The 19,715-nt window shown below is 49.4% G+C and overlaps 2 protein-coding genes across 6 annotated transcripts in view; one reads left to right on the forward strand and one right to left on the reverse strand.

Moving 5' to 3' along the window:
* The window catches only part of CENPM (centromere protein M), a 66,944-nt gene extending 56,325 nt beyond the window's left edge, over positions 1-10,619 (reverse strand). Inside the window, exon 1 of the mRNA XM_075573897.1 lies at positions 10,345-10,619. The gene's annotated coding sequence lies outside the window, so the exon portion shown is untranslated. The remainder of the gene's footprint in view (positions 1-10,344) is intronic.
* Positions 1-19,715, forward strand: part of SEPTIN3 (septin 3) — a 28,485-nt gene that overhangs the window by 793 nt on the left and 7,977 nt on the right. For 3 of the 5 annotated variants that reach the window (XM_075573890.1, XM_075573889.1, XM_075573892.1), the window contains exons 2-5: positions 12,066-12,260; positions 16,735-16,863; positions 18,803-18,884; positions 19,505-19,642. In XM_075573890.1, the coding sequence (XP_075430005.1) occupies positions 12,066-12,260; positions 16,735-16,863; positions 18,803-18,884; positions 19,505-19,642 (544 nt within the window). Of the gene's footprint in view, positions 1-10,450; positions 10,805-12,065; positions 12,261-16,734; positions 16,864-18,802; positions 18,885-19,504; positions 19,643-19,715 lie in introns of those variants that run through there. The other 2 variants (XM_075573891.1, XM_075573893.1) reach the window with 2 other exon arrangements.

Genomic DNA, 19,715 nt, shown 5'->3' on the forward strand with positions numbered 1-19,715 from the left:
TGATAGGGGATGTTTGGAGGGGAAGAGAAGAAAAGGGGGGACAGATAGGGGAGAGAAATAAATAGACAGAAAATATAGTCTAGAAAGACAGAGAGCTGGAGGGTACAATATATATATATATATACAGACAGAGAGCTGGAGGGTACAATATATACATATATACATGTAGAGGTATCAGTACCGTGTTAGCCGAGCTTCAATAATCAAAAAATAAATAGACGATACCGTTCTGTGGCTAACGAAATGCTTTTATTTGTGCGAGCTTTCGAGATACACTGATCTCTTCTTCCGGCGATGTTACAATGAAGAAGAGATCAGTGTATCTCGAAAGCTCGCACAAATAAAAGCATTTCGTTAGCCACAGAACGGTATCATCTATTTATTTTTTGATTTTATATATATATATATATATATATACAGACAGAGAGAGAGACACACACATATCTATATTATATATATATTATATATGTGTGTGTTTGTATATATATACACACACGTATGCTTCAAGACAGGAGGGAAGGTACACACACACACATTATATATAGAAATAGCAATAGTGAAGGAGAAGCAGTCTGAGATGGATGCACAGATGTGCAATGACAGAGAGCGATAGTGAAGCAGAAGGAGTGTGTCACACACGGAGCAGAGAGAGGGCCTGGGGGTGAGAGGGTGAGACGATGTGACACACGGAGCAGAGAGAGGGCCTGGGGGTGAGAGGGTGAGACGATGTGACACACGGAGCAGAGAGAGGGCCTGGGGGTGAGAGGGTGAGACGATGTGACACACGGAGCAGAGAGAGGGCCTGGGGGTGAGAGGGTGAGACGATGTGACACACAGAGACAGACAGAGCGAGGGATCCTCACTCACAGTAACTGAGCCCAATCATGTCACTGCCAGACCAGTACTGCCGGCGTCCCAGGGGTCTCCTGCTCCCTTAGAACACGCGGGGGGGGGGGGGGGGGGATTTAGGGCTTTATTCTGTATTTGCGCCCAATGTCCCCCATTGATTTCAATAGGGAATTTCTGGCGAAAACAGCCCAAGTGGCCGCCTCGGCGGATGCAGAATAAGGCCGTTAGGGTCATATCTACTAAGCCACGCTACTGCGTGAGGCAGCGTGCGTTACGGTTAAGTAGATACGGCCCATTACCACCTGTTCGAGTAAAGAGGCCGGAAGGAGTCTCGTGGCGTAACACCACTTAGTATATCAGGCCCTTTATGGACTGTTGACAGTCTGTTGAATGGGTGACTCCCAGGGATTATATGGAGTAGCACTAAACCCATCCAGCACTGAAAGGGTTAACCCGCGGGGTTTCGGCACTGCAGCCTAGAAAGGGTTAACCCGCAGGGTTTCGGTATGGCAGCCTAGAAAGGGTTAACCCGTGGGGTTTCGGTACGGCAGCGTAGAAAGGGTTAACCCGCGGGGTTTCGGCACGGCAGCCTAGAAAGGGTTAACCCGCTGGGTTTCAGCACTGCAGCCTAGAAAGGGTTAACCCGCTGGGTTTCAGCACTGCAGCCTAGAAAGGGTTAACCCGCTGGGTTTCAGCACTGCAGCCTAGAAAGGGTTAACCCGCTGGGTTTCAGCACTGCAGCCTAGAAAGGGTTAACCCGCGGGGTTTCAGCACTGCAGCCTAGAAAGGGTTAACCCGCGGGGTTTCAGCACTGCAGCCTACAAAGGGTTAACCCGCGGGGTTTCAGCACTGCAGCCTAGAAAGGGTTAACCCACGGGGTGCCCCACCAAGTCCTTTAAGATGAGAACGAGATTTCCTACGCTGTTTAGCCCCCTGCTGCTGTTTAGCCCCCTGCTGCTGTTTAGCCCCCTGCTGCTGTTTAGCCCCCTGCTGCTGTTTAACCCCCTGCTGCTGTTTAACCCCCTGCTGCTGTTTAGCCCCCTGCTGCTGTTTAGCCCCCTGCTGCTGTTTAACCCCCTGCTGCTGTTTAGCCCCCTGCTGCTGTTTAACCCCCTGCTGCTGTTTAACCCCCTGCTGCTGTTTAACCCCCTGCTGCTGTTTAGTCCCCAGCTGCTGTTTAACCCCCCGCTGCTGTTTAACCCCCCGCTGCTGTTTAACCCCCCGCTGCTGTTTAGCCCCCTGCTGCTGTTTAACCCCCTGCTGCTGTTTAACCCCCTGCTGCTGTTTAGCCCCCTGCTGCTGTTTAACCCCCTGCTGCTGTTTAACCCCCCGCTGCTGTTTAGCCCCCCGCTGCTGTTTAACCCCCTGCTGCTGTTTAACCCCCTGCTGCTGTTTAACCCCCTGCTGCTGTTTAGTCCCCTGCTGCTGTTTAACCCCCTGCTGCTGTTTAACCCCCTGCTGCTGTTTAACCCCCTGCTGCTGTTTAGTCCCCTGCTGCTGTTTAACCCCCTGCTGCTGTTTAACCCCCTGCTGCTGTTTAACCCCCTGCTGCTGTTTAGTCCCCGGCTGCTGTTTAACCCCCTGCTGCTGTTTAGTCCCCTGCTGCTGTTTAACCCCCTGCTGCTGTTTAACCCCCTGCTGCTGTTTAACCCCCTGCTGCTGTTTAACCCCCTGCTGCTGTTTAGTCCCCGGCTGCTGTTTAACCCCCTGCTGCTGTTTAACCCCCTGCTGCTGTTTAACCCCCTGCTGCTGTTTAGTCCCCTGCTGCTGTTTAGCCCCCTGCTGCTGTTTAACCCCCTGCTGCTGTTTAACCCCCTGCTGCTGTTTAGCCCCCTGCTGCTGTTTAGTCCCCTGCTGCTGTTTAGCCCCCTGCTGCTGTTTAACCCCCTGCTGCTGTTTAGCCCCCTGCTGCTGTTTAGTCCCCTGCTGCTGTTTAGTCCCCGGCTGCTGTTTAACCCCCTGCTGCTGTTTAACTTCCTGCTGCTGTTTAACCCCCTGCTGCTGTTTAGTCCCCTGCTGCTGTTTAACCCCCTGCTGCTGTTTAACCCCCTGCTGCTGTTTAACCCCCTGCTGCTGTTTAACCCCCTGCTGCTGTTTAACCCCCTGCTGCTGTTTAACCCCCTGCTGCTGTTTAACCCCCTGCGGCTGTTTAGTCCCCTCACGGTATTTGTGGTTCTGCCTCTCTAAGGCCGAAGCGTTGGTCATATGAATGGGGGTAGAGTTTAGCGCCCTCTTGTGGATCTGAGTCTTACAGGGGACAGTTAATAAACACACAGAATTCCAGCAAGCTCAAGAAACCCCACACACTTACAGGGGACAGTAATTCTATATACAGCCCCCCCCCCCCTCCCCTGCTGCACAGCGCAGAAAGAAACTGACGCACACTGTCAGCTGAGTCCCTCTGGCAGTGAAGGGTTAATAGTGTCCTCTGCTATTGATAGTTGCTGCCTAATTCTGCCAACTGATTCTTTGTAACCCCAGTGCACTACTTTCCCAACACACTGATACACACATACACACTGATACATCCATACACACACTGATACACACACACTGATACACACATACACTGGTACACACACACACACACACACACACACACACACACTGACACACACACACTGATACACTGATACACACACACACTGATACACAAACACACACTCTGATACACACACACTGATACACACATACACACTGATACACCCATACACACACTGATACACACACACTGATACACACATACACTGATACACACACACACTGATACACAAACACACACTCTGATACACACACACTGATACACACATACACACATTGATACACACACACACACACACACACTGATACACACACACACACTGATACACACATACACACTGATACAAACATACACACTGATACACACATACTCACACTGATACACACATACTGATACACACATACACACACTGATACACACACACTGATACACACATACACACTGATATACACACACACACTGATACACATGCATTAACACACACACTGATATACACACATTAACACACACTGATACACACACACACACACACTGATACACACACTGATACACACATTAACACACACACTGATACACATGCATTAACACACACTAATACACACGCATTAACACACTAATACACACGCATTAACACACACACTGATACACACTGATACACACACATGAATACACTGAAACGTACACATTAACACACTGACACAATACACACACAGACTGATACACAAACATTTACCCAGTGATACACTCACATTACACACTGAAAAACAAACTGATACACACACAGTAATAAACATAGTGATACACACACAGTAATGCACACATTAACACACTGATACATAAAATACACATGCATTAACACACAGAATACCCAAACTTTAACACACTGAAACACACACATTAACAAACTGACAAACACACTGATGCACAGAATACACACACTGATACACGCACATTAACACACTGATACACGTACATTAACACACTGATACTCACACATTAACACACTGATAGACACTGATACATACAGTGGTGTGAAAAAGAAAGTGCATCCTCTTTGAATTCCATGGTTTTACATATCAGGGAATAATAACAATCATCTGTTCCTTAGCAGGTCTAAAAAGTAGGTAAATACAACCTCAGATGAACAACAACACATGACATATTACACCGTGTCATGATTTATTTAACACAAATAAAGCCAAAATGGAGAAGCTATGTGTGAAAAACTAAGTACACCCTTACTGCTTCCATAGGAATCAAGATGCTATGTGGCAGACAGGTGCTGCTAATCAAATGCCCTTGATTAATTGATCATCAGCAAGTGTAACCACCTCTATAAAAGCTGAAGTTTTAGCAGTTTGCTGGTCTGGAGCATTCAGTTGTGTGTTAACACAATGCAAGGAGGAAAGACATCAGCAATTACCTTAGAGAAGCAATTGTTGCTGCCCATCAATCTGGGAAGGGTTATAAGGCCATTTCCAAACAATTTATAGTCCATCATTCTACAGTGAGAAAGATTATTCAAAAGTGGAAACATTCAAGACAGTTGCCAATCTTCCCAGGAGTGGACGTCCCAGCAAATTCACCCCAAGGTCAGACCGTGCAATGCTCAGAGAAATTGCAAAAACCCAAGAGTTACATCTCAGACTCTACAGGCCTCAGTTAGCATGTTACATGTTAAAGTTTATGACAGTACAATTAGAAAAAGACTGAACAAGTATGGTTTGTTTGGAGGGGTTGCCAGGAGAAAGACTCTTCTCTCTAAAAAGAACATGGCAACACGGCTTAGGTTTGCAAAGTTGCATCTGAACAAACCACAAGACTTCTGGAACAATGTCCTTTGGACAGACGAGACCAAAGTGGAGACGTTTGGCCATAATGCACAGCGCCACATTTGGCGAAAACCAAGCCCAGCATATCAGCACAAACACCTCATACAACCGTCAAGCACGGTGGTAGAGGGGTGATGATTTGGGCTTGTTTTGCAGCCACAGGACCTGGGAACCTTGCAGTCATTGAGTCGACCATGAACTCCTCTGTATACAAAAGTATTCTAGAGTCAAATGTGAGGCCATCTGTCCGATAGCTAAAGCTTGGCCGAAATTGGGTCATGCAACAGGACAATGATCCCCAGCACACCAGCAAATCTACAACAGAATGGCTGAAAAAGAAAAGAATCAAGGTGTTGCAAAGGCCCAGTCAGAGTCCAGACCTCAACCCGATTGAAATGCTGTGGCTGGACCTTAAGAGAGCTGTGCATAAACAAATGCCCACAAGCCTCAATGAACTGAAGCAACGTTGTAAAGAAGAGTGGGCCAAAATTCCTCCACAACGATGTGAGAGACTGATAAAGTCATACAGAAAACGATAACTTCAAGTTATTGCTGCTAAAGGTGGTTCTACAAGCTATTGAATCATAAGGTGTACTTAGTTTTTCACACATGGCTTCTCAATTTTGGCTTTATTTTTGTTAAATAAATCATAACACGGTGTAATATGTCAGGTGTTGTTGTTCATCTGAGGTTGTATTTACCTCATTTTAAGACCTGCTAAGGAACAGATGATTGTTATTATGTCCTGATATGTCAAACCATAGAATTCAAAGAGGGTGTACTTTCTTTTTCACACAACTGTAAGTCATGGGACTTCCATAGGGAGCGCTTGGAAGTGTCTCCCTCCAGCACGAGCAGAGGAACAGCAGAGGGACCTATTTTTACTCTCAAAATGTTGGAGGGTCTGTATTTTGTTTTTCGCATTTTCCGTCACCATTGTATCCTGCTGCTTTTTAAACTCACTATTCCTATCATCGCATTCCCCACTAACCATCCCACCCCAGGACCCCACTAACCATCCCATCCCAAGACCCCACTAACCATCCCACCCCAGGACCCCACTAACCATCCCATCCCAAGACCCCACTAACCATCCCACCCCAGGACCCCACTAACCATCCCATCCCAAGACCCCACTAACCATCCCATCCCAAGACCCCACTAACCATCCCACCCCAGGACCCCACTAACCATCCCATCCCAAGACCCCACTAACCATCCCACCCCAGGACCCCACTAACCATCCCATCCCAAGACCCCACTAACCATCCCACCCCAGGACCCCAATAACCATCCCACCCCAGGACCCCACTAACCATCCCACCACAGGGCCCCACTAACCATCCCACCCCAGGGCCCCACTAACCATCCCACCCCAGGACCCCACTAACCATCCCACCCCAGGACCCCACTAACCATCCCACCCCAGGACCCCACTAACCATCCCACCCCAGGACCCCACTAACCATCCTACCCCAGGACCCCACTAACCATCCCACCCCAGGACCCCACTAACCATCCCACCCCAGGGCCCCACTAACCATCCCACCCTAGGGCCCCACTAACCATCCCACCCCAGGGCCCCACTAACCATCCCACCCCAGGACCCCACTAACCATCCCACCCCAGGACCCCACTAACCATCCCACCCCAGGACCCCACTAACCATCCCACCCCAGGGCCCCACTAACCATCCTACCCCAGGACCCCACTAACCATCCCTCCCCAGGACCCCACTAAACATCCCACCCCAGGACGCCACTAACCATCCCACCCCAGGACCCCACTAACCGTCCCACCCCAGGACCCCACTAACCATCCCTCCCCAGGACCCCACTAAACATCCCACCCCAGGACCCCACTAACCATCTTCCCCAGGACCCCACTAACCAACCCACCCCAGGACCCCACTAACAATCCCACCCCAGGACCCCACTAACCATCCCACCCCAGAACCCCACTAACCATCCTACCCCAGGACCCCACTAACCATCCCACCCCAGGGCCCCACTAACCATCCCACCCCAGGGCCCCACTAACCATCCCACCCCAGGACGCCACTAACCATCCCACCCCAGGACCCCACTAACCATCCCACCCCAGGACCCCACTAACCATCCCACCCCAGGACCCCACTAACCATCCCACCCCAGGACCCCACTAACCATCCCTCCCCAGGACCCCACTAAACATCCCACCCCAGGACCCCACTAACCATCTTCCCCAGGACCCCACTAACCAACCCACCCCAGGACCCCACTAACAATCCCACCCCAGGACCCCACTAACCATTCCACCCCAGGGTCCCACTAACCATCCTACCCCAGGACTCCACTAACCATCCCACCCCAGAACCCCACTAACCATCCTACCCCAGGACCCCACTAACCATCCCACCCCAGGGCCCCACTAACCATCCCACCCCAGGGCCCCACTAACCATCCCACCCCAGGACCCCACTAACCATCCCACCCAAGGACCCCACTAACCATCCAACCCTAACCATCCCACCCCAGGGCCCCACTAACCATCCTACCCCAGGACCCCACAAACTATCCCACCCAAGGGCCCCACTAACCATCCCACCCAAGGGCCCCACTAACCATCCTACCCAAGGGCCTCACTAACCATCCCATCCCAGGACCCCACTAACCATCCCACCCCAGGGCCCCACTAACCAACCCACCCCAGGACCCCACTAACCATCCCACCCCAGGGCCCCACTAAACATCCCACCCCAGGGCCCCACTAAACATCCCACCCCAGGGCCCCACTAACCATCCCACCCCAGGACCCAACTAACCATCCCACCCCAGGGCCCCACTAACCATCCCACCCTAGGGCCACACTAACCATCCCACCCCAGGACCCCACTAACCATCCCACCCCAGGACCCCACTAATCATCCCACCCCAGGACCCCACTAACCATCCCAACCCAGGACCCCAATAACCATCCCACCCCAGGACCCCACTAACCATCCTACCCCAGGGCCCCACTAACCATCCTACCCCAGGGCCCCACTAACCATCCCACCCCAGGGCCCCACTAACCATCCCACCCCAGGGCCCCACTAACCATCCTACCCCAGGGCCCCACTAACCATCCCACCCCAGGACCCCACTAACCATCCCACCCCAGGACCCCACTAACCATCCTACCCCAGGACCCCACTAACCATCCTACCCCAGGACCCCACTAACCATCCTACCCCAGGACCCCACTAACCATCCCACCCCAGGACCCCACTAACCATCCTACCCCAGGACCCCACTAACCATCCCACCCCAGGGCCCCACTAACCATCCCACCCAAGGGCCCTACTAACCATCCCACCCAAGGGCCCCACTAACCATCCCACCCCAGGACCCCACTAACCATCCCACCCAAGGGCCCCACTAACCATCCCACCCTAAGACCCCACTAACCATCCTACCCCAGGGCCCCACTAACCATCCCACCCCAGGACCCCACTAACCATCCCACCCCAGGACCACACTAACCATCCCACCCAAGAGCCCCACTAACCATCCCACCCCAGGACCCCACTAACCATCCCACCCTAGGGCCCTAGGACCGCAGATTGCGGCTTAGACTGGGGCACGCGCCGCCAGGTGCTCCGGTGCACGCAGTTACTGGTGCCGTAGCCGCAGTGCATCATTTGCCTGTGCACAATGCCAGGCATTCTCCCACTTCCATGTTTCCATTTCCCATGAACCACGTGATACTCTCCCACAAACAACCTCTCACCCCGGAGCCCTGTTATCTCCCACTCTCAGGTCTCATCCCGAGACTCCTCTCACAATGCAAGTCTGGCACAACACTCCTGTCTAGAGCGGGATAAACCCTTCTTACTGGCAGAGTCCCTGAAGTGTTACCATATTAGTATTGTCATTGAATGGCTCCCATTCCTACAGTATCTATTGAGTCTTCTTGATACTGCTATCCTCCATCCAGACTTCTCCCTCTCCCAGACGGTCCCAACGCGTTTCTCACGTTCTTAGACTAGAGCCAACTGGAAACTGTTTCAGCTACACAAATAAGAGCAGATGTTGTTTCCGTAGCTGACTAAGCTTGAATGGAATAGATTCCAAGACAATGGCAACTTTGTTTGCCCTCGAAGTCTTACCTAACCGTGTGAAGAGCAGGCAAGTTCTCTCCTTAGCCCCCTAGATTCAGCCAATATTCTGGTTTGGGTGTAAAATTGTAACAGCAACCAGGCCCGCCCACTGCTTCCCGGGGGCCCGCCGACTTCTTCCCGGGGGCCCGCCGACTGCTTCCTGGGGGCCCGCCGACTGCTTCCCGGGGGCCCGCCGACTGCTTCCCAGGGGGCCCCAGCACTGAAGTTGTGACTTGGGCACTGTGTTGTTGAGAGGCCCATGTTGTTGAGGGGCCCGTGTTGTTGAGGGGCCCGTGTTGTTGAGGAGCCCGTGTTGTTGAGGGGCCCGTGTGGTTGAGGGGCCCATGTTGTTGAGGGGCCCATGTTGTTGAGGGGCCCGTGTTGTTGAGGGGCCCGTGTTGTTGAGGGGCCCGTGTTGTTGAGGGGCCCGTGTTGTTGAGGGGCCCGTGTGGTTGAGGGGCCCATGTTGAGCAAGTTGGTTGCCTGAGAAGTAAGAGGTGGGGGGCATCCAACTAGTTGAGAAGGAGGGGTGGGGTTGCACGGCTGACCAGTTGAAAGTGACAACCTCTTGAGGTGGCCCTTTCTGTAGAGCGGAATGGGACCTTTCGGCGTGGCCATCTCGCTGCAGCCAATCAGCCATCAGCATTTAGCCACCGCCAATCATCCCAACAGAAGTCAGCTAGCCGCCGGCGGTTTAGTGTTAGTATTTGCAGTTAACTTTAGGGTTTTATGGCTAAGGAGTTAGGGGATTTAGGGTAAGGGTTAAGGTTAGGGACTTACCTTTGCGGTGAAACGGCCGCCGGCTAGCTCTCCCCTGCGGCTGCGCCAATACTAGACCGAAGTAGAGTGTGCAAGAGTGAGCCTACAGAGGACAGGGACCCCCTCTTCCACCAGGACGATTATCTCTGCCCCCCGCCTCCCACCCCCATTGTCAGCAGCCTTGACTGCAAGTCCGGGCACAGGAAGGGCTTAGAGCTGTTCTCACTACAAAGTATACTCACTCTCCCTGTGTATTAGCTCGCTTCAGTTGTACCCCAGTGCCCATCATCTGCTTCTTCTTCTTCCTTGACATGTAAACCTCCTGAAAACATTGTCTAGCGGTAGTTAACAACAAAAGCCAGCGAGGGCGACATAAGGAATCCACTCCGACCTAGGCAGGGAAGAATGTCTCCTGTCCTTGGTAATACCGACCCAGCGCAGACAAAGCCTCACACAAATACCAGCAACAAAAAGATACACCGTGCCACACAATGTAAGGGTGTTCCTGGGAAGCAAACTCCCACTCCCGACTATCACACAAGGAGGTTTCTAAGGCTGCGTGCTGAATATTCACTGCGAGTGGTTAGAATATAAGGACGTTTTATTCCGAAGTCCTACACTATATCCATTCCTACTGAGTTTCCTGGGACTATTTCTATCTGCGCTGGGACAGCGTTACCGAAGACTGCGCTAGAGATATAGGTAGAACTTATTCTCCTTTTAGCCACATATATAGCATTAAGTTTACAATGATTGATATCTCTTCTATGTAATGATGTTATCAATATTATCCTGTGTGTATCACTAATGTTAATTCTAATACCACACATGTTATAATGCTCTCAGCTCTAACATTACATAAACATTTATATTTCTATATTTTTACATATAGCTATATATATATATATTCTTATTATTTTTTTTAATTGAAATACGATCACACTTGAATTATTCCTTTATTACGCTGACATTTTAGGATACACATAAGTGCACTTTCAATTCTTTTTGAAAACATGATATATAATTAGTTTCTCACAGGAAAAAAAGTTTTATACAACAGCAAAACAGCCTCTCTCTGCTCCCCCCTCCCCACCCCCCCACTAAAAAATACATTACATACCAGTCTCTAAGTAAAATGATATATATAGTTACATAGTAGATGAGGTTGAAAAAAGACGTACGTCTATCAAGTTCAACCTATGCGAAATTAGACAACAGATACTTTATCCTATATCTATACTTACTTATTGATCCAGAGGAAGGCAAACAAAAAAACCCCCAGTGACATATCATCCATCTCATTTTTGTTAACGCATATATATACCAATTTTGGAGATTTTTTGCCGGCTGCAGACACCCCGCTCCGTGAATGACCAGAAATATGCGCAGCTGTGTTGGAATATTTTGTACATCTCTAACGTTGATCAGCAGCTGAGTTATGTGCCAGCCTTAGGCAAGGACAATAAGGCCAGCCTTTTTTTTAGGGTTGTAGGGTTGAAGTAGGGGGTCTTTGGTGCTAAACTGTGTTCATTTCAGCTGCAGGGACCCCCTTTACTTCCCGAGATATTTACCTCCGTCAGGGGTGCCGGTAGCTGCTCCAGCTGGGCTATGTGGGACTATCGAAATGGCGGCTTTAAAGCTGCTACGTCGCGTGGATCAATAGGAAGCCGTGATGCCATCTCTTGCGACTTCCTGTTTGCCCACGTTACCGGAAGCTTTAAACCTGCTGAGCTGCTACTGGCGCCCCCTAGAGAGGATATTAATGGGGTTTAGTTCTGGAAACCCCCCCGCTTCAAACATAGGGGGGAGGCATTTGCTCCTTTAATTATCACTCAGCATTTTAGCTACCACTTTTCCTCTTTTCATTTTGCCGCCCCCTGAGGTATGGTGCCCTTTGGCGGTGCCTTACCTGCTTACCGCCTAGGGACGGACCTGATTGGACCAATCTCTTCTCTTCCTGCAGGACCAACCGTGGATATCAAATCAGAAGCAGTCATGTCAGAGCTGGTCCCTGAACCTCGTCCCAAACCAGTGGTGCCCATGAAGCCGATGGGTATGAACCCCAACCTTTTGGGTTACATTGGCATAGATACCATAATAGAGCAGATGCGCAAGAAAACCATGAAAACTGGCTTCGATTTTAACATCATGGTTGTAGGTAAGAGGCAAAATGGGTGCCTGGGCATTGAGGTGCCGGGGAACGGTTAATATTTGGGCGCCTGGGCATAGAGGTTCCATGGGAACGGTTGAGATTTCGTCGCCTGGGCATTGAGGTCCCAGGGGAAGTTAGAGAGTTCAACATCTGGGAATTGAGGTCCATGGGGAGGGTTAAGAGTTGGACATCTCGGCATTGAGGTCCCAGGGGAAGTTAGAGAGTTCAACATCTGGGAATTGAGGTCCATGGGGAGGGTTAAGAGTTGGACATCTCGGCATTGAGGTCCCAGGGGAAGTTAGAGATTTCAACATCTGGGAATTGAGATCCATGGGGAGGGTTAGGAGTTGGACATCTCGGCATTGAGGAGCCAGGGGAAGATATAGAGTTCAACATCTGGGAATTGAGGTCTCACTTGAGGGTTGAGACTGAAGATGATATATGGTCTTCTAATGCAGAGTTCTCATAGTTGTGTCCATCCTGGAAACGTGTTACTTTGTTGCAGGTTGGGATACCTTCTAGATGTAGACTATATACGTTTTGAAGAGCTCACAATTCTCTTCAGGTATAATGGCAATCCTTTCTTACATAGTGCTTCAGTGAATGCCGAGCTGTACATATCATTCCCGGGCACCCGTTCCTATGCACACAGAGTTCAGCATGTATCTTATTGTGTCCAAGGTCTCAAGCAGCTGACAATAGGACTTGAAATGAGTTATGTTACCAACAGATAACTCCTTCCTCTGTATTGTATCTCCTGGGTTGTTTAAATACTAATATTTCCATAAATAGTGTTAAAAAAAAATTGCATTTAAGATCAATATTCTCTTTGAAAAATATTGAAAACGGTTTGTTTTTTCCCCGTAACTTTTTCCCCTGTTATATGGGATGGGACTGTCCCTTTAATGCAGCAATCTGTAGATGGCCATGTTTGTTTTCCTTTTAATTAGATTTTTTTTACACAGGATTGAAGCAGGGGGTCTCTGGAGCTGAACCCCGTTAATTTCATCTCCGGGGACCCCCTGCTTTGAGATACTTGCCTCTGTAGGGGGCGCCGGCAGCCGCTCAGCTTGCAGGGTTCACATAATGATGGTGTTTCAAAGCTCCCGCAACCTGCGGGCCAATAGGAAGCCGTGATGTCATCAGGTGCGGCTTCCTATTGGCCCGCGTGACGCGGGAGGTTTAAACGTTGCCGAGATATCGGCTCCTCCTACCGAGGCACGTATCTCGGGAAGCAGGGGGTCCCCGGAGCGGAAATGGATGGGGTTCAGCTCAGGAGACCCCCTGCTTCAATCCTATGAAGACTACAAATCAAAAACGGCCCTCTGGGATTGCTCTTTTATTCAAGTTTCTGTATGTGATAGAGATCAGGGTATTTGAGGAGAGAAACATGTTATCCAGGAATTGATACGTCAAACACCATGTGCATGGCGTAACCGTTTCCTGTCTCGTCGTATTGCACCACGTGATCTCTCCCTACAACACTCACTCAAGCACAACAACATATCTTGTTACATTGGCATGTCATTTCCCAGAATCCCTTGCTGCAGTGGAAGGGCAGGTTGCACACCTGTCTGAGACATGTGAATGTGCTCACAACGTGGGATTTCCATGTGCGATACATTTACACTGAAACCTGTGCCACCCGTAGGCCTTTATTCAATATGTTGTGATGCCGTCTTCGCCATACTGAAGGAGATTTGAGCGCCGTTCATTTGAATGGAGCCAATCTCTTCTGTAACACAGGGAGGCGACTTCATAGCATTTGGAATAGGGGCAGGGTGGCCACCACTCCGGGTTTGACCCGCAGACTACGTGTTCCGGCTTCGTATCTCCGGGCTACGGGTTTACCTGGTAAATCTCCGGGCGGCGGCGTCATCTCCCGGCATCCTCCGACATCTCCCCCCTGCAAATCCCGTAAACATGGGTGCGCAAAGTCAAATGGCGCCCATGACAACAGGACACGACATCGCGGCATCACGTGACGGCCATTGCCATGACAACGGGATGCTACGTGACGTCACGCGGCGTCACGTTGCCAGGACAACGTGGCATCACGTGACGCCTCAGCTCCATAACGCGTCCCATTGTTATGGCAACTTGACGCCTGGGAAGTCACGTAGCGCGCCATTGTCCTGTCAACACGCCGCCATTTGACGTCGCACAGCCATGTTGACGGGATTTGCAGGATGCTGGGAGATGCCGGGCAGAGAAATAAATATATAAAGAAGATAAATGTACACAAAATGTTATCTCCGGGTTAGCCTTCAATAGAAGGTGGCAACCCTGAACAAGGACCTGTTCTCATAGCTCCGAAGTGTGACAAACCGCTTGTATAGAGCCCTTTCCAATGGGATCGGCGCGCTTTGCTATGCTGTAAGCCCTTCTCATGTGTATAGTGGTAAAGTGAACACAGGCGCAAACAACTAAAAAGTGACTTAATGAATACTTAAATAAGTGAATAAGTGATAATGATAAGTGTAATAATAAGTAAATACAGTTTCACCCCCTGCTCAGAACCCACTGGAAGGGGCAGTCTTCATTCTTCCCCCACAGTAACAGCAGAACACACAAAATCCAAGGGGAGCATGGGGAGGAAACAAAGATAAATTTAAGTGCAGCAGAATAGCAATGTGGAAAAAACCTCCAAGCAACTTGACTCTAATAGATTGACTACTTACAAGATGTAAGAGTCAATAAGACAGCGTTGACTCATAAGTAGGTGGTTGGTGAGTGGTAAAGTTGTCATCTAGGTGGATCAGGTTCTCAGGAGGATGTGGCCCAATGTTGAGAGAAAGAAACTGGCATAGCGCAGATCAACCAAGGTAAAAAAGTTTTATGGCAATAAAAGTAATGTACTCACAATCTAACAATAAAAAACGGGCACATCACACTGCAATAGTGTAAGAAAGGGTAACTGCAGCCAGCTGGCTCACCATCCCGCAACGCTTCCCACTTCTTCGTCTCTGCCTCCGGTCAGCTGTGACACTGCTCCGGCTGGTGTCTGACGTCAGATCCGGGTCCGTCGCTAGGTAAGGGCTGGATCTTCCGAAACTCCTCTGCTGATGGCTCCGTTCTGGATGAGACTCCCACTCTACGCGTTTCGCCACCTGTTAGCGTCGGCTTCGTCAGGAGTGTGGAGTCTCTTGATACAAGCAAACTTAAATAGCTTGGTGGTCTAATTGGTAATCAGGAACAAGCTGTTCCTTAACGCGCTAATAGGGTGACTAATGCTGTTGGAATCACTTTTACACAACATCTGTTGCAGGCCAGTGCCTGTCTGTAGCATCCAGCTCTCTTAGCCCCCCAGCTACATGCTACAGCTACAGACAGGCACTGGCCTGCAACAGATGTTGTGTAAAAGTGATTCCAACAGCATTAGTCACCCTATTAGCGCTTTAAGGAACAGCTTGTTCCTGATTACCAATTAGACCACCAAGCTATTTAAGTTTGCCTTGTATCAAGAGACTCCACACTCCTGACGAAGCCGACGCTAACAGGTGGCGAAACGCGTAGAGTGGGAGTCTCATCCAGAACGGAGCCATCAGCAGAGGAGTTTCGGAAGATCCAGCCCTTACCTAGCGACGGACCCGGATCTGACGTCAGACGCCAGCCGGAGCAGTGTCACAGCTGACCGGAGGCAGAGACGGAGAAGTGGGAAGTGTTTCGGGATGGTGAGCCAGCTGGCTGCAGTTACCCTTTCTTACACTATTGCAGTGTGATGTGCCCGTTGTTTATTGTTAGATTGTGAGTATATTACTTTTATTGCCATAAAACTTTTTTACCTTGGTTGATCTGCGCTATGCCAATTTCTTTCTCTCAACATTGGGCCACATCCTCCTGAGAACCTGATCCACCTAGATGACAACTTTACCACTCACCAACCACTGACTTATGAGTCAACCCTGTCTTATTGACTCTTACATCTTGTAAGTAGTCAATCTATTAGAGTCAAGTTGCTTGGAGGTTTTTTCCACATTGCTATTCTGCTGCACTTAAATTTATCTTTGTTTCCACCCCATGCTCCCCTTGGATTTTGTGTGTTCAGCCCTTCTCATGTGTCCAATTCGTGAATAAAAGGCTTTTTCAGAAGCGGTTTCACTCCGGCTCTGCCAATTTTGTCACAAAAGTCTCCAACTTGTATTTTTTTTTCTTCCAAAAAACTGCAATTCCCGTAGCTCCGTTATGTGAGTTCCATCCAGGGCCTGAAATATGGGGTTTGGCTGAGAGAGCAAAACCCATAAGTCAGACTGGAGATGGAGTTAGCACCAGCTCCAGCCATTCCGGCCCTACAGTGCGTACAATCCAGATGATTTAGAAGATGAGATTTGCAATAGAGAAAAGGGCTTTTTCTCACATTTCATTCCACGAAACGTCACACCGCGCGGTTTGCCGCTGACAACTTCGGAACAAGGAGACTAAGCCCCATAAGTGTTGGCAGGTAAAAATAAGAGTCATGTTTCCCTGTGTGTGTCTTCAGGACAGAGTGGACTGGGCAAATCCACGTTGGTGAACACACTCTTCAAATCCCAAGTGAGTCGAAAATCGGCAGGATGGAGCCGTGATGACAAAATCCCCAAAACGGTGGAGATCAAAGCAATCAGCCATGGTGAGTCCAACCAACCTGTCCCATTGACCTTAGTCTTGCATACTGAGAGGGAAGAGACCTCTTAATACATGGAGTCTGGGATGGATGGAGTAACAGAGCGGCACAGTTACGTTGAATGTTCTCCGATAGTTGCGAGTGAAAGAAGAAGATGAATGGCCATTAAATCTATCCTCCAGTTACGTGTTTGTCTAAGGCTGATAAGACACTCCAGGAGTCCACTATATACAGTATATGTTACCAAGGACTGGGATACGGAGGCCTTACAAACCGTTATGTTACAAAAACATATGCCACGGGCAAACCTACAACACAGGTGCGAGGGCGGAAATCTTAGGCGCCCAGGCCATTGCTCGATGCACAAAGCCTGTGTGTGAGCCTATCTGATATATCTCAGTGCTGTTGAGGCACCAGGGATGTCCTTGGTGCAAGGTGAGCCAGGTGGCCGCTTTGGGACCCGCGCATTCGGGGGCCCCGCGCTCCCTCCTCTCGTAGGCGCTGGGATCCAACTTCCACCCGACCGGAGGGGAGAGATGGAGGAGGGAGCGCGGGGCCCCCAAACCGACAAAGAGGGGTAGGTGTGGGGAGTGAGGGGGTGGGTGTGATTCACCTTTGGGAGAGGGGTCTTACCTTTTCCAGAGCAGGGCTCCTCCTGTAGCGTCACGTTGCTATGGTAACTGACACCAAATGATGACGCATTGCCATGGCAACGTGACTTCACATGACACTGTGATGCTATTGGAGGAGGGCTGCTCATCAAGGTAAGTCCCCTTAACTTTTATTTTTACAGGGGGAGGCCCCACTGCCAGCGTGCCACCTTGGGACCCGCAAAAAGCCTAAGCCCGGCCCTACGCCTCTAGATCAGAGGTTCCCAACCTTTCTTACAATGTGTCCCCCTTCTAAAAAATATTTGTCCTGCGACCCCCTAATTAATAAATTGTATTGCCTCCTCATCAGACTAACGCTAAGGAAACCGTGTGACCGATCCCCAGCAGTTTATAGTGTCCCGAGTGTGGGGGGAACCACTGATTGAGCCACCTGTGCTGAAGCAGGGATATCCTTAAAACCTGACCTTTTGGGGGTTCTTGAGGACTGGAGTTGAGAACCCCTGGAGTAGACACATCGGACCCCATTACATTTTCTGTGATGCCAACTTCCCCATGCTGGAGAATACTTGAGCTCTGTTTAAATGAAAGACATGTTAAGTAGTATTCACAGCATATGGAATAAGGGCCATGGACAATGGACTTAAGGTGAGTTGGGTGGGACCTCTCTACCCAAGGCAATGATGACATACTGAGAAGGATGTATGGTCCCTGTGTCTCTGTCCTTCCCATCTCGTGGGGATGGTAACATATTGTAGCTAAAAGAGAAGGGCTTTATAGAGAGCAGAGCTGTCATTTGTCACTGATTGTCCGTGACTCAATGATTTGGAGTCAGTCTCACTGATATCTAAGCCATCAGTGACTCACAGACTTCAATGAAGTCTCATTGACAAAAAAATCAGGACTTAATTATTCAAATTCAATTTTTGGCCCAACATATAGCACTTATTTTGGTCTTTGGCCATTAAACAAAAAAAACTGGGGACAAAATCTCAAAGGGTAGGTGTGGCCAACAAGATACAACGTTTCAGCTCCAACATGGACTGTGCACCTGATGAAGGGTCCATGATAGACCTGAAATGCATTCTCCACTGTTCCCAAACAAATGGAAATTGATCTAAAAACACTGGTGTAAGTAGAACCTTTATTTATTTATTGGGGGGGGGGGGGTTCTCGGGTTTCTTCTTTGTATTTGGTCCTTGGACAGAGACATCTTGGAGACGACTGGGTGTGTGCAGCTCACCAAGTCTGTCCCTCTTTCTGTAAGAGTATTATAGATGCAGAAAGTGCCCTGAAGAATAGATGGGATCTAACAGTGTTACTCCTCGTTTTACTAGTTATTGAAGAAGGAGGTGTCAAAATGAAGCTGACTGTGATTGACACGCCAGGTTTTGGGGATCAGATTAATAACGAGAACTGGTAAGTTTAGCTGATTTCAATTTAAGACTCAGTATATCTGTGTATAGAAGCACAGAGACAGACCTCATATATCTGTGTATAGAAGCACAGAGAGAGGCCTCATATATCTGTGTATAGAAGCACAGAGAGAGATCTCTTATATCTGTGTATAGAAGCACAGAGAGAGGCCTCATATATCTGTGTATAGAAGCACAGAGAGAGATCTCTTATATCTGTGTATAGAAGCACAGAGAGAGGCCTCATATATCTGTGTATAGAAGCACAGAGAGAGGCCTCATATATCTGTGTATAGAAGCACAGAGAGAGAGGCCTCATATATCTGTGTATAGAAGCACAGAGAGAGGCCTCATATATCTGTGTATAGAAGCACAGAGAGACCTCATATATCTGTGTATAGAAGCACAGAGAGAGGCCTCATATATTTGTGTATAGAAGCACAGAGAGAGAGACCTCATATATCTGTGTATAGAAGCACAGAGATTATATCTGTATAGGAGCACCCAAGCCAGGCCTCTTGCTTCTATGTATATGACAATTGTGGACTGTGCTATGTATTTGTGAATCCTTGGCCTGGAACGATAACTCCTGCGCATGTTCTTTCTCTCTGTTGCCCACCACAGCTGGGAACCGATTGAGAAGTTCATCAACGAACAATATGAGAAGTTCCTAAAGGAAGAGGTGAACATCGCCAGGAAGAAACGTATCCCGGACACTCGGGTTCACTGCTGCCTCTACTTCATATCCCCCACGGGACACTCGTACGTACAGTGCGTTTGGAGTGGGACTAAATGACAAGAGAGGTCTAGGGCCCTTACTCAATATGCCACAAAG

Source organism: Ascaphus truei, chromosome 17, assembly GCF_040206685.1.
Source record: "Ascaphus truei isolate aAscTru1 chromosome 17, aAscTru1.hap1, whole genome shotgun sequence".
NCBI classification, from domain to species: domain Eukaryota; kingdom Metazoa; phylum Chordata; class Amphibia; order Anura; family Ascaphidae; genus Ascaphus; species Ascaphus truei.